Raw genomic sequence first — 15,126 nt, 5'->3', positions numbered from 1 at the left:
ATGAATTGATTTTTACATTATTCCACCAGATGGCGCTGTTGCGATGGAGCCACGCGTGTGTCAGCAAGGTACAGAACAGCATGACATCATCGCGCCTGCTGCTGCTGTCAACGAGTCAGGGCTCAGCCATGTGAAACGCGTAGTCCATTGGCTTCTTTAGAATTGCCTTAGTGTCGATATCCTGGAATTTCCAATAAACCGGTGTTGCAATTCCTTATGCCCCTTCGACTTTATGTGGGCCGATCGAAACAATGTTCTGAAACGATCTTCAGTGGCAGTGCAATAGTTTTGTACTCAGGGCATTTAAATTTCAATCAATCAATCAATCAATCTTTATTTTATACTGTTAAGAAACGTGTGTTTTAATGTACAATGTGTTTTATTTACAGCAATAGAACGCCATTCCTGGGGTCGAATTCTCACTTAAACATCTTAAAACCAGAACCACTATTTTATTTTTTATTTTTTTGAAACACAAATTGCAAATTTACAGCGAAAACTTGTTGTACTACAGTCAATGAGAAATTAGACAGCATATCTGCGTATGTTATTTTTTTTTTATTTCTCATGTGCTGAAAGAGTTAAACATTACACCTCATATCATTAAACACAGGGCAACTCCACCCTGTATCAACACTTCCCAGCATGATAAAGCAATCATGTTCCAGGTGACTTATTCAGGTGAACAGGGAGGAGCTGAAACATCTATTTAGTGATCCAACACTTGCTGTTAGTCTACTTTGGAGAGGGAATACAGACAGCTGCAACTCTGAAACACTACAGCAGCTGCATTCATTTCTAGTTCATCGACTGGTCTTGACTTCAGCTATGCCGATTTTTGACTCAAAAGCTCCTCCCAACAAGAACCAGGCTTTGCTGGTGTCAGTTATGGAGTTTTACCACGGGGTTCCCCTGGCCCCCAGGAGAGGGGTAAAGAAAGATACCAAGCGGCTGCACAAGATCCTGTCCAGACTGGGCTTCCAAGTGACCATCCACAATGACCTGACAGCTGAGGAGATCCGAAACGTCTTCAAGACAGGTGAGGAGCCAGCCACGGGCCGCGGCTTTAACCCACGAAATAAAAAACCACGCCAACTTTTCTTATTGTTTGCAACGAGGGGCACGAAACGTGGGTTTTAAAATGTACTGACCGGTTGGATCCGGTCATCCAAATGGTCAGTTTCCTCCTCGTGATACTTGAGTCGCTCTCAAATGTATTTTAAGGAAGAAAGCGTTTGAACAACAAACCCCTCATTTCAGAGCAGACTTACCAGGGGCCTGGTTGCTCAAACTCCTGGCACCTACCTGGTCCTTTGAATAGCAGACCTAAACAAGGGGAGCTCTGAAACCCAGGACTGGGTGCAGCAGGGCTAGTGGGAGTTTCAAGTGGGAGTTAGGGACTCCTTCAAATTCGTCTGTCTGTATTGTCAACTACATGGTAAACAGGATAACTGCTTATTGACTTTGGGTGTTGATATATGTTGAGAGCTGCATTCAATTCAAATAAAGAGTTCCTGTAAAGTAGTCAGAGATAAGAGTCAGAGGAGAGCGTAGGTGTTAAAACTTACTGAGCATTTTCAAGTTAAAAGCATTGCAAGTGTAATAAAGCAATGGCCAGAGAGGTATGGTAAAGCAAACCACGATACACTATAGTAACCATGGGGGGGAAGTGAAAGATTACTGTGCAAATGTACTGTTTGAAGGGTGCACTGCCTGGCCGTATTGTTAGGACCTATTATCGGGTTTTGGTCACTGTTTGCGTGGATCAAAGCCTGCATTCAAGTCAAATTTGGATGCCAAGCAGGAGACAGTGTGGCTCCATTGACTGATATAGAGGCCCTGAAGGCTTATCTGATACAAGGAGACAGCTGTATTTACTGGAAGCCACGCAGGTATGAGAAATCACCTGACGACTCTCCGTGCATGAAATCGGGTTTCCCTCTGATTGTGTAATCATCTGCTAGCCCTCATAAAGCAATCAGCACCCGTTTCTATGGTTCCTGCCTGAGGGCTTTGTACTAGAAATCCACTTTACAGTAACACATTGCTCACTTCTCTGTTATAAAAGAGAACAACAGGAAACGCTAAACTTCGGACTCGACCACACCCACAGTACAGAAATGTTCATTAATGATCAACAAAATGAGAATACGATGTAAAGCTGCTACATTCGTATCTCAAAGAAACTGGAGAAACGGATAACGACACAGAGCGTCTGTACAGCGCTGTAAATGACGTCTTCTTTAATATTAGCATCACAAGGGTATCCGAGGATTATAAAAAATAACAGACGGGCCTCTTCAGTGAGTTACAGGAAAACAATTCCATCTTGGGTTTCTGTGACAGTTTATAAACCACCTTCGCTCTCGTAGTTTATGACATCACAGAAACCCTGGATGGAATTATTTTCCTGTAACTCAGTGAAGCCCATCTACATATATATATATATATATATATATATATATATATAATTGTTAAATTTGGATACAGCAACTTTGATGACTGGACAGTGGATAGCAGTGTTGTTGAGCTCTTGTTTCATTTTATTCCCTGTAGCAAGTTTGGAGATGGGGGGAACATGCTTCGTGGGGGTCCTGTCCAGCCATGGAGAGGAGGGGCTGGTTTTCGGGGCAGACGGGAATGCAGTCAGGCTGGCAGAGATCTTCAGCTGGTTCGGGGGTCCCGGGACGTCAGAGACGACCAAGCTGTTTTTTGTTCAGGTTGGTGTTAGCTGTGGGATACCATCCTCTTTTAGCTGCATCCCCCTATAGAATGAACTCACCGTGCTTCATAAAGTCGAATGAAACCTGCTGAACAACTATACGGTAGACTTTTTTTGTGCTGTCATTTTCTAGTTTCTTTGATTACATGATGTTAAATAAAATATCTAAATTATGTTCATATAGTTTTGTCTCAATCCTAAAATTCTAGGTGATGCAAAGCTATTGGCCAGATCTGTATACCTTGAGATGTATATTGAAGACATGTAGCTGCTTTCAATGTTTCTTACTTGAGCACTATCGAGTGGTTTACAGTTATGGATGAAACACAAAGCATAAACCTTTAAAGACCTGCAATATATAAATATATAAAGGATGATTGCAGTACTCTGTTCTGCTGACCTGAGTCTTGGAAACGGCTTGTCCGAACTGTTCGTGGTTTGAGATTCCTGCTTGACGGTGGGTGTTGTCTGCAGGCCTGTCGTGGGAAAGAGCTGGACGATGGCGTGGAGCTGCAGGCGGACAGTGTGTCTGTCAGTGAAGAGGACAGCTTCTCTCCCTGTTTCTCCATTCCCATTGACTCTGCAGTCATGTTCGCCACAGCCCCAGGTAGACACGTTCACAGCTCTGGCACCACAGCGTCCAGCTCTGAGGATATTTACACCTTTTGAAATGCCTTTGCGCTGAATGTATGAATCCTCTAATTAATGACAAGCTTGCACTATAATGCATGGTCCAGCGTACATAATAACCAATGGCCTTTGTTTTAATACATTTCACAATTTATTTGTGTTAATTAAAATAGCAGTCTGTGCAGATAAATCATTTCCCAGTTTAGCCTCCTGTCCAAGGGGTTGTTTGTTATCCTAGCCCCCCCACCCATGCCAGGGGTACCCCTGGTTTGTAATCTGTAGGATGCACAGTAACCCTGCTTGTGTGTTTTCAGGGTACGGTGCTTTCTTGCACCCTATGGGGTCAGTCTTCCTCCAGACTCTGTGCGACCTCTTGGAGGAAGAAGGGGGACGGAGCCTAGAGGTCACTCAGCTCATGACCCGCCTCAACTACCGGGTCGCGCACAACTTCGAGGCCAAGGGGCGGGAGTTGGGCGGGAAGAAGGAGATGCCTTGCTTCGTCACGAGGCTCACGCGTCAGGTCTTCCCATTCGCCGACAGACTCAAGGAGCCCCTCCCACTATAGGGGAGGAGACAGTGAAACCACACCCCCCCAGGCACCAGCTGTGCTTCTCATTAAGGAATGTGCAATATCAAATAATGTTTACAAGTAAAAGACTGATACAAAAGGAAGTAAAATAAATATAAAAGGACATTTGACATGGTATAATTACACAGGCAGGGGTAGTGTGTGTGTGACAGTTCATTTCTGTTTTTGTTCACTCACTAACAGAGGGAATGGTGGTATATGTGGGTTAGAATGTGTACATTGAAAGTACACATGTTTTTTGGGACACAAAAACATTTCAAACACGTACTGTGACACGTATGTGTTAAAGTGGTCGGCGTCATTTCCTGCTGTTTAGTTTTCCAATCGATGTGTTTTGTGACTGATCACGTATGTGCTGAAGATCTGTGAGCGGAAGTTATTGTATTAAATTGTGATTTCGGATTTTTCGTAAAAATAAAAATGTAATGAAAGTACATTGTTTGACAGCAGTTGTCATTATTTTGTCATTTACTCAGGTATGATAAATACATACACAGCACATAGAGAGCTATTAACGTCTGTACAACGAAATGCAATTTGCACCATTCTGGTGAAAGAATAGATAAATACTACTGTTGATGTTATGGAGTTTTTTCTTTATATATTCTATACAGGTGTGCTCCCCTTCAAAGTTTCTCAGGGGCTCACATAACGCTATAATAAACCACTCACCTTTCAGAGTAACAGATTTCTTTTTGACTCGGGGGTACTCTATTGAAACCTCGTGAAATCTGTTCGCTGTGCAGTGCTTTGCAATGCAATCAAATTGCAATGTATTCCTTGCTTCTGACCAGCAGTGACCAAATGCAGCCGGGGGAGGAGCTATCCAAGCTCAGGAAAATCAAATGAAACGGGTGTCAATCATACCCAACGCTTTCCTGGTGCTGACTTTGAATAGCAGTATCTCGGCACCGGTCGATCACAGCTCCGCTGCTCAGGAACGACTCCTGCACTGAAAGTGGCGGAACCTGTTGTAGAATTAAGATGCTTCACGGTGTTCCAATGAAGAATCCCGGTCAAATACAAACTCTAAAAGGCGAGGGATTTATTACAGTGTTTTATGAGCCCCTGAAAAATAAACTTGTAAAAAGAGCAAGCCTAGAGATAACACTGAGACAACTGAGGTCAGCTGATAACGGTATCTTATGCAAACACGATGCTGTCCAGATGTTCTCCGAGTGCGGAGTTTGAACCTCCTCCACCCCAAAACAACTTAACAGCAGCCCGGAGACGCGTGCGTGCAACGCTGCAGGTTGTTTTTATACTCGCCTTGGTCCTGAAGCGGTTTCTTTATAGTGTGCTGATCAAACACACCCTGTTCTGATAAAATCGTGTGAGCTACGATTGGCACATACAGGGCTTTCCATTCCTGATGGTTTCAATATGAGCGCTCCTCTGTGACTAATCATATCAAGGAGGCTGTGTGGTCCAGTGGTTAAAGAAAAGGGCTTGTAACCAGGAGGTCCCCGGTTCAAATCCCACCTCAGCCACTGACTCATTGTGTGACCCTGAGCAAGTCACTTAACCTCCTTGTGCTCCGTCTTTCAGGTGAGACGTAATTGTAAGTGACTCTGCAGCTGATGCATAGTTCACACACTCTAGTCTCTGTAAGTCTCCTTAGATAAAGGCGTCTGCTAAATAAACAAATAATAATAATATGCATTGCCGGGATTCCACATTAAGGGCTGATATAAGGTCATTCCTCAATCAAGATATTTTTAATGTATTTTATTCTGTGTACTTGCTGTATTTAATGTATTTTATTCTGTGTAGGATGCTGTGTGGTCCAGTGGTTAAAGAAAAGGGCTTGTAACCAGGAGGTCCCCGGTTCAAATCCCACCTCAGCCACTGACTCATTGTGTGACCCTGAGCAAGTCACTTAACCTCCTTGTGCTCCGTCTTTCAGGTGAGACGTAATTGTAAGTGACTCTGCAGCTGATGCATAGTTCACACACTCTAGTCTCTGTAAGTCTCCTTAGATAAAGGCGTCTGCTAAATAAACAAACAATAATAATATGCATTGCCGGGATTCCACATTAAGGGCTGATATAAGGTCATTCCTCAATCAAGATATTTTTTAATGTATTTTATTCTGTGTACTTCAGCGCCTGTGTTGAGAGTTCTGGCTTGGCGTGACGTCATTTTAGAATCGATCACAAATTAAAATACAGCAGGAGTCGCTCAGCAGATAGGGAGCCCTTTGAGGTGCAAGGGGCAGACACGTGTCCCACAAATCAAAAAACACGCTAACTGTCTTATTGCTTGCAACGAGGTGCGCGAAACTGGGTTTAAAATGCACTGGCAGGTTGGATCTGGTCATTCAAACCGCCTGTTTCCTCTTCGAAACTGCAACACTGTCTCTGTCATACAGATGCAAGTGCAGCAGTGTGGAGTAGTGGTTAGGGGCTCTGGACTCTTGACCGGAGGGTCGTGGGTTCAATCCCAGGTGGGGGGACACTGCTGCTGTACCCTTGAGCAAGGTACTTTACCTAGATTGCTCCAGTAAAAACCCAACTGTATAAATGGGTAATTGTATGTAAAAAAAAATAATCATAATAACAATGTGATATCTTGTATCAATTGTAAGTCGCCCTGGATAAGGGCGTCTGCTAAGAAATTAATAATAATAATACGTGGCTGGATCACTTTCCAGTCTGCTCGCATTCCTGGCACATAGGCGGTTTCATTTCCGTTCACACTGGAGATAATTGACAGGATGTGTGGCATTCTGAAATTATGCAATACTTTGAAAATAAATTCCATTGGCATTCCATTATACCGCCCTTGTATTAAGAATGAAATGAATCCCCATTATATATATATATATATATATATATATAACAAATGAATGCACTTACCCGTCACACACGACTCCGTTCAGTTTTCTGATACAAAGACACAAGTCCTTTCACATCTGTATTTTTAATATTGTCCGTTTTCCAGGGAAGATAAATAAAATAATCACATATGCGTCACACACGTTTAACCGTCACTGAAGTCAAACTGTTATAGGGTCGGATATGCGAGTGCTGACTGTAATCTACCATTACCCCGAATACAACCTTGCAGATCCATCAGCAGACCACAGCATTGCCCTCCATGGCAACGCAATGCATTGAGAGCAGATACTGCACAGTGCAGTGGACCTGATACAGCAGCACACTGCCTGTCTGCTGCTGATAGGAGACCGCAGTACTTCACACATAACCGTTGCACTGCCACTGAATAAGCAGAAAACTCCATATCCAGTATACTGAACAATGAAAAGGGAGACATCAGTGCGTACGGCCAGGTCCGCTATACCCCGGACGCAGGGGGTATATATATATATATATATTTAAAAGCGCAGCTCATAATGCTGTCCTGCTGCTGAGTAAGAACAAACGTTTTTTCGTTATTCTCGTTGCTCAGTTGCTGCCTCTGGTGCAGCTTTCGGGAATTGCAGTATATTAAATAACCAGCCTGCACTACCACCACAGGCCATAGAGGGCGCTGTAGATCTCTCGGGGGGCAAAAAAATTACAGAATGAAAGCGGCATCCACATTCTAGAACTAGAAAGAGTGTTCTGGGGTCCCCAGTAGCTCCCCTAGTAAAAGCAATGCTGTTTGGAGTCCAGATTGGTTCGGTCTTAGCCAGGGGATACGCACGATGTGTGTGATTGTACCGTGCCTGGAGACCTGCTGGTTTGTTTTACATTAAAACGAGCCAACTTCAAATTGAACTTATATTAGATTTGATTTTTTTCTGCATCACAATACTGCCCAGTGAAACGCTATTAAAGGATCCCACACCCTATTCTTGTACTCGCTGAAACATTCCTGAAGTAAGATCAAAAGCTCTCTAAGGGTTCCATCCTCTTTCTGACCGTTTCAAAACTTCTTTGTGGAATTGAGTCAAGTTTCCAGACACTGCAGGACATGCCCCTCAAACACACCAGAAACGCGTGCTGCACAGGGACGTTCTTAAAACCAACACCACATGATCACCACTGCCCCAGCCACAACACTATACAACGAACTTCCTTCCTGTGCTCATGTAACAGGAGTCCCCTTCAGTCGTGGGGATCCTTATCTGCTGCAACACTGCAAGTGAATATGTGGTGTTGTAGCTTTGAAAAAAAAAAACAAACAGGAACACTTTGGGGCTAGTGACAATGTTACGCTAAACTTTTGAAGGCTTTGATTATTAAAAGTGATGGAAACCACGACTCAGGGGGGTTTGATTGAGTTCCACCTTAAGACAGGCAATACCAAGGGAAAGGCTGTAATATATATATATATTTGATTTTATTTGATTTAATCCACCCACAAGTGCAATTTAATTCCGGTTTAACAGCCATCCAGATTTAGGAGGAGCCTTCGATCTGCAAACAAGCTCAATGTAATCCAGTCTCTTCAAGAATACGTTCCCTCAGGTGTGATTGTGGCTGTCACAGAAAGTTACTCTCCTGCCTAGAAGACCCACCTTTCTTTACAAAAACAAAACATACACAACATCAAGCTTCCCTCGTCATCATAAACAGTTACAGCGCTAGCATTACTGCACAATTTAATACAGATTACATACTTAGTCAACAGTGCATCCCCTCATCTTAGCCACACTGCCTCCCTCCCAGTCCCTCAGCTCTAACCACTAGGCCACTCTGCTCACCTCCCAGTCCCTCATCTCTAACCACTAGGTCACACTGCCTCCCCCAGTCCCTCAGCTCTAACCACTAGGTCACACTGCCTCCCCCAGTCCCTCAGCTCTAACCACTAGGTCACACTGCCTCCCCCAGTCCCTCAGCTCTAACCACTAGGTCACACTGCCTCCCCCAGTCCCTCAGCTCTAACCACTAGGTCACACTGCTCACCTCCTAGTCCCACAGCTCTAACCACTAGGCCACTCTGCTCACCTCCCAGTCCCTCAGCTCTAACCACTAGGTCACACTGCCTCCCCCAGTCCCTCAGCTCTAACCACTAGGCCACACTGCTCACCTCCCAGTCCCTCAGCTCTATCCACTAGGCCACACTGCTCACCTCCCAGTCCCTCAGCTCTACCCACCACACAGTCCACCAGTCCCTAAACTCACCCACATGTATACATAAAACACTTTTTTTTTTTTTTTTTCACATTTCGGTTGCCACAGAAATTGCAGGCAAAACAAGGAAGCATCAGAGTGAACTGCTGCAGCGGCCCCTGCAGTGGTAAGAATCTCACGCCTGCAGCATTGACATCCACACGCCGGCAGCACTGACATCCACTCGCCAGAAGCAAGCTGGGGGGCGCCAGTGAGCATCTGCAGGCTGACCGTGGAGCATGCAGCACATTTACAGCATCATAAAAACAATCATCATTATCAAAAATAACGTATTAGAAAGATCGCATGGTTTTTCTTACTAAAAAAAAAAAAAAACAGAATTAAATGCCGTGTGATTTGAAAAAAAGAGGAAAAACTGAAAAAAAAGTTAAAGTTCATCAACATTTTTAGCTGTAAAAAAAAATAATAATAAAAATATTTCTTCGATTGCAAGCGGGTCCTTCACTCGTTCGTTCTGCCAGTGGTTTACAGATTTGCCGTGCTTCTGCATTCCGCTGCGCAGGCGCCTCACAGCTGAAAGAAAGGAGAAGGAGAAATCGCGTCGTTTTTTTATTCCAACTGTATTCCAGTCTTGTTTTTAGACTCTTTCAATTGTTCCATTGTTACAAACTTCGCTTTTTTTCTCATTTTACAATTAAAACCACATTTTTTAGCTTTTTTTTTAACTTCTGTTTTTATCAAATTCTGTATTTTAATTAAATGGTTTAATGGTTTATTTTTTTGGTGTGTGTGTGTGTATGAGAGCAACGCTTTGGGATCCTTGTGATGGATGTCGCAGGCTTCTAGGAACAAGATATGTGTGTGTGTGTGCACGCGTGGGTCTGTGTGTGTGTGTGTCTGTGTGTGTGTACGTGGGTCTGTGTCTGTGTGTGTGTGTGTGTGTGTACGTGGGTCTGTGTCTGTGTGTGTGTGTGTGTACGTGGGTCTGTGTGTGTGTGTGTGTGTACGTGGGTCTGTGTCTGTGTGTGTATGCGTGGGTCTGTGTCTGTGTGTGTGTGCGTGGGTCTGTGTCTGTGTGTGTGTGCGTGGGTCTGTGTCTGTGTGTGTGTGCGTGGGTCTGTGTCTGTGTGTGTGTGCGTGGGTCTGTGTCTGTGTGTGTGTGCGTGGGTCTGTGTCTGTGTGTGTGTACGTGGGTCTGTGTCTGTGTGTGTGTACGTGGGTCTGTGTGTGTGTGTGTGTACGTGGGTCTGTGTCTGTGTGTGTGTGCGTTGGTCTGTGTCTGTACGTGGGTCTGTGTCTGTGTGTGTGTGCGTGGGTCTGTGTCTGTGTGTGTGTGCGTGGGTCTGTGTCTGTGTGTGTGTGCGTGGGTCTGTGTCTGTGTGTGTGTGCGTGGGTCTGTGTCTGTGTGTGTGTGCGTGGGTCTGTGTCTGTGTCTGTAAGGGGTTCTGTCTTACCTTCTGATCCAGTCTCTGGTAGTCTGTGGATTTGGGCCGACGGGCACCCTGTGACCTTCGACCCTCCAGGACAAAGGCGATAATCTGGGGGAACACGACGAAACAAGCCGCTGTTAACCGTCTTGTAGCATCTCCTGTGTAGAGCAACAGGAGCCAACACCGACTCACCCCTACAACTAAACACTAAGTGATAACCTCGGCTTACTGGCATTATCCAAAGAACTGACACGGACTGCAGCTGGGCTGACAAAGGATGGAAATGACACATCTTGAGGTGTTCTAAGAAATGAGCACACAGCTGTCCGCACTCTTTAAATCATTTCAAAACCTGACTGATTTCCTGTCTGAGACACCTGCGCCAGGACGGTGGGCGTGTGACGAGAGAGGGAGGGGCCTGTGATGCGCAGCGGAGAGCCCTTACCTTTCTCTTGTTGTGGTAGCCAACGTAGAGCACAGCCACCAGCACTGCAGCCGTCACCAGGTACGCAAAGAAGTGGCTGCTCTCGGTGTCATCGCTGGGGGCCACAGGACCCAATCCGGGGGCTTGGGGCTTCTTCTCTGGCTCCCTGTCCCCCGGACCCTCTCCCTCCCCCTCACGCGGTTTCGGGGTGGGTTTGGATGTTCCTGGAGGAGAGATCGCCTTGGTGGAGTCTGGATTTTTAGGGCCAGGCTTCCCTCCCTCGGGGCCGGGCTTCCCTCCCTCGGGGCCGGGCTTCCCTCCCTCGGGGCCGGGCTTCCCTGTCTCCGGGACGGGCTTCCCTGTCTCCGGGACGGGCTTCCCTGTCTCGGGGCCGGGCTTCCCTGTCTCGGGGCCGGGCTTCCCTGTCTCGGGGCCGGGCTTCCCTGTCTCGGGGCCGGGCTTCCCTGTCTCCGGGCCGGGCTTCCCTGTCTCCGGGCCGGACTTGCCGTCCTCCGGGCCGGACTTGCCTCCCTCCGGGCCGGACTTGCCTCCCTCCGGGCCGGACTTGCCTTCCTTGGGGGTAATTTCTGATGGGCCACCACCTGGTTTCTGATTTCCAGTTTTCGACGATGATGATGATGCTGCTGTTGCTGCACCTGCAGCACCTCCTTTCTTAGCTTCTACAGGGTCTGTGCCTGGGTCTGTTTTATGAGGGTCAGGATTCACCCCTTCACTGCTGTCTGTCTGATCAGGCTGTCTGCCTGATGCAGTTGTTAAAGACGTTGTACTGCTGACTGGTATACCTGGCAGAGAAAAAAAAGGGGGGGTGGGGAGAGCTAAAATGAGTTACCATTCTTTAAATGTTGACTTCCCTGGTGCCCGAGAACAACACAACATTAGCTGGCCGTATTTGAATCAACAATGTTTTCAATGGGATAATAGTGTTGAGTAGGTGTGTTTTTAAATAATCCAGTTTTTCTGGCCAAAAAAAACTTGTTCACATCTGAAGATTGCATGTTTGATTATCTTGCACGCCAAATGAAAGAAGCACCAAATTTGATATACTGATATATAATACATGACACAGTTAAGAGGGAAGTTGTCTGTGCAATCAGTACTTCCTTCTACTTGTGTATAAACACAAATGTATAATTAAGTTGACTCCTATAAAGAAGTCACCAATTTTGTTTGTCCCGGTTTGCTGGCGTAATTACATTGTCGTAGAAGTTTAGCTGTATGCAAATGTCCGGTCCTTATAACACACACAGGGTATGAAACGGTAGGGTTTATAAAACGTTTTGTTTGGTTTTTTTGTTTTACAAATATCCCTATATAGTTTGGGAAGCGATTTAATTTATAATCCAGGTTACAAAACATGACTGAAGCCTTTCTCCAGCTGTGTACACGCAGTCAATCATTATCGTGTCATTTGTGCATATTTTAGTCGTTATTATCTGTAACTGTAATCCTATAGAGGGTCGCGGTGAGCCGGAGCCTAACTCGGCAGCCACAGGACGGGACGCCAGTCCATCGCAGGGCAACTAAGGGGCAATTTAGAGAGGCCAGCGTGTCTTTGGACTGTGGGAGGAAACTAGAGTACCCGGAGAAAACCCACGCGAACACGGGGAGAACATGCAAACTCCACACAGACAGAACCGAACCCAGGACCCTGGACCTGCGAGGCAGCAGCGCTAACCACCGCATTATTTAAGGAGGCTGTGTGGTCCAGTGGTTAAAGAAAAGGGCTTGTAACCAGGAGGTCCCCGGTTCAAATCCCACTTCAGCCACTGACTCACTGTGTGACCCTGAGCAAGTCACTTAACCTCCTTGTGCTCCGTCTTTCGGGTGAGATGTAATTGTAAGTGACTCTGCAGCTGATGCATAGTTCACACACCCTAGTCTCTGTAAGTCGCCTTGGATAAAGACATCTGCTAAATAATCAAATAATAAATAATAATTATTTATATTCTTATGTTTTATTCACGGTAATATTGTATTCTTGAGTTATTCTGTGTTGTATATTTTCAGTATTCAATGGGGCGTCATCGTTACACAATTTTACAGAATACCGTACAAACAATGTGCCACGCACACGCAATATAGACACACGGAAATTACATACTGGAAGTACACCGCGACGATAATTGTACATAACAAGGCAGGCGTTTTATCTAATAGGTATCGGGTTTACTGAAAAGGTTCACTTTTGTTGTTTTTTTAAAAAAAGGCTTCCAAAAGAGATTATTTGAATTTTTTTCCCCATATAGCAAATTTACAGTCTAGTTAAGCGCGTTTTCTTTTTTTCTTGTGTGAAGTGTCAATCATACTTATCAAACGTATTTGACAGAAATGAAAAGTTTTTGATCATTTCCATGGTTTTAAGTTTTCAGTAAATCACTTTTATTACAGCCCTCATTAGAACCGCAAATCCTTGATATTTGGTCCCGGTTTGTCGGTTGCAAAGCAGGAACCGGGTACCCGGCTTCAAAAGGAACCGGTTCGCACGTCACTAGTGATTACTGATCCACTGCGCGCACACGCACACGCACACGCACACGCACACGCACAGGTGTTTCACAAGTCTCATCCTTATAACAGCTTGCTATGGTGAATTTGCACAGTAACGCTGCAGTTTTCTCGTGTTAAATAACGTTTTTACCACAGTTAAACCCCGTGTGTGAGTATGCTGTCCCATGCCTCTCTGTGCTGTGCAATGCTTAACCACGCTTTAATACTCTTTACTGTGTTTAACTGGGTCTACTGGAACCAGGTTTCAAGCCGCTGTCCCTGACACAGTGACGTCGTGGTCCCAAGGTTTCGCTCATCCCGTTTTGATCAAATATATACCCCTTACGCGGTGTTTACTGGTTATGTGTGGGTTTGAACTGACAAGCAAGGACTACCCAATACAGAAGCAATAATAAATACCAAATTAGCTACTGGTACTTCCTGAATAGGGCCGGTAGTAATAATATTATTGATAACAACACACACCACCTGCGACTGAAGAACGCGTCACCATTAAAATCATAAAACACAACGCATCAAACTAATATAGAAAAATACATCTATGCATACACCAAGGGCCGGCGTCTTGCAAAAGCAACGCGTAGTCTTTGCACGCAACGACGCGACGCATCACTACCGACAGGCTGCAAAATATATATTAAAACGATTTTTTTTTATTTTTATCCCGCCTCCCAAACGAAGCCCATTCACGATGAAACACTCACCCTGTGCACACCACAGCCCGACGGCGGCGATTAGGAAGACTGTCGCTTGCATTTTGTTGCTCCTGCTGTGCATTTGGAAGACGCTCGCTCTGCGCTGCGCTGCTTTCCTTCCTGGGTCTCTGCACTGCGTCACCCGGCAGCACAGCCCGCGGTCTGAGCGAAACCGCGGCGTGGAGTCTGGAGTCGGTGCGGATCCAGCAGGTGCGTGGAGTTGGGAAAGTGTGTGCGTGCGTGTGTTAATGTATATCGGGTATTGTGACTAGGCTTATAGAATAAGTTGTATTTTTTTATTGCACAGTGTATTTTTTTTCTCAAAAGCCGGCACAAACATGCCCCCCCACCGTAAATTATAAAACACTAATACGAATATAAAAGGTAGTTTTAATAATATAACATTAACAGTGTTCACTTTTTATTTTACTCCTGCATGTTCCAGGGCTGTAAAGCAGCTTGAATGTGCCTATGCTAGTATAATATATCCTTCTAGGGCTGCTGTTTAGGTGCATATTAGTGTCGTATGGTCCATTGCAATCAAATAACAGGAAGTGTCGCGCGGTAAGAAATAAGTTCTGATTACGTAGTTGAGAATCCATTCCAGCTTTTTGTTCAAACCAGGAGCAGCCATCTTTGTAAGGGCATTGAGAGAGGGATGTTTTGTTTGATACACGAATTAATGGGCTCTCCTGCCCCCTGTAGTGGCTAGAGGTAGGGAAGTATACACCTGTGCCACCAGGGGGCAGACTAGCGCCAGGAATATAAAACCAGACCACAGTTTATACCACTGTGATGGTGGTGTGTGTGTGTGTGTGTGTATATATATATATATATATATATATATATATATATATATATATAGACTGAGCATATATCACTTATATCTGAGCATCAAAAGAAACTTATCACTTTTATTTGGATAAAATTCACTAGATGTGATCAAAAAATGACACACGCTGTTTTAGAGCAGGTGCAGTGACATTTTATCGTGCTGATTAAAAATTGACATCACGAAGATGCTGCTGAATGATCTGCCGATCTCGGGCAGGTGTTGTGACTCTTGGTCTCCCAGTTGGTGGCGCT

General features: G+C 45.1%; 2 protein-coding genes across 2 annotated transcripts; one reads left to right on the top strand and one right to left on the bottom strand.

Annotated features, from left to right (window-relative positions):
- The first annotated feature begins 61 nt into the window (after positions 1–61).
- On the top strand, positions 62–4,454 carry LOC117968959 (caspase-7-like). The gene is made up of 4 exons (XM_034916858.2): positions 62–1,039; positions 2,557–2,720; positions 3,197–3,329; positions 3,667–4,454. Exons 1-4 carry the CDS (start codon positions 829–831, stop codon positions 3,915–3,917), a joined length of 759 nt encoding a protein of 252 aa, XP_034772749.2. The 5' UTR covers positions 62–828; the 3' UTR covers positions 3,918–4,454.
- A 3,745-nt stretch (positions 4,455–8,199) lies between these two features.
- On the bottom strand, positions 8,200–14,637 carry LOC117968958 (collagen alpha-1(I) chain-like). The gene is made up of 4 exons (XM_059008594.1): positions 14,050–14,637; positions 10,838–11,619; positions 10,417–10,500; positions 8,200–9,535 (listed from the first exon to the last, which is right to left on the bottom strand). The coding sequence occupies exons 1-4, from the start codon at positions 14,120–14,122 to the stop codon at positions 9,530–9,532; spliced, it is 945 nt and encodes a 314-aa protein (XP_058864577.1). The 5' UTR covers positions 14,123–14,637; the 3' UTR covers positions 8,200–9,529.
- Positions 14,638–15,126: the final 489 nt, after the last annotated feature.

This window comes from Acipenser ruthenus, chromosome 37, assembly GCF_902713425.1.
Source record: "Acipenser ruthenus chromosome 37, fAciRut3.2 maternal haplotype, whole genome shotgun sequence".
Lineage (NCBI taxonomy): Eukaryota > Metazoa > Chordata > Actinopteri > Acipenseriformes > Acipenseridae > Acipenser > Acipenser ruthenus.
This window is presented reverse-complemented; position numbering and strand designations above follow the sequence as displayed.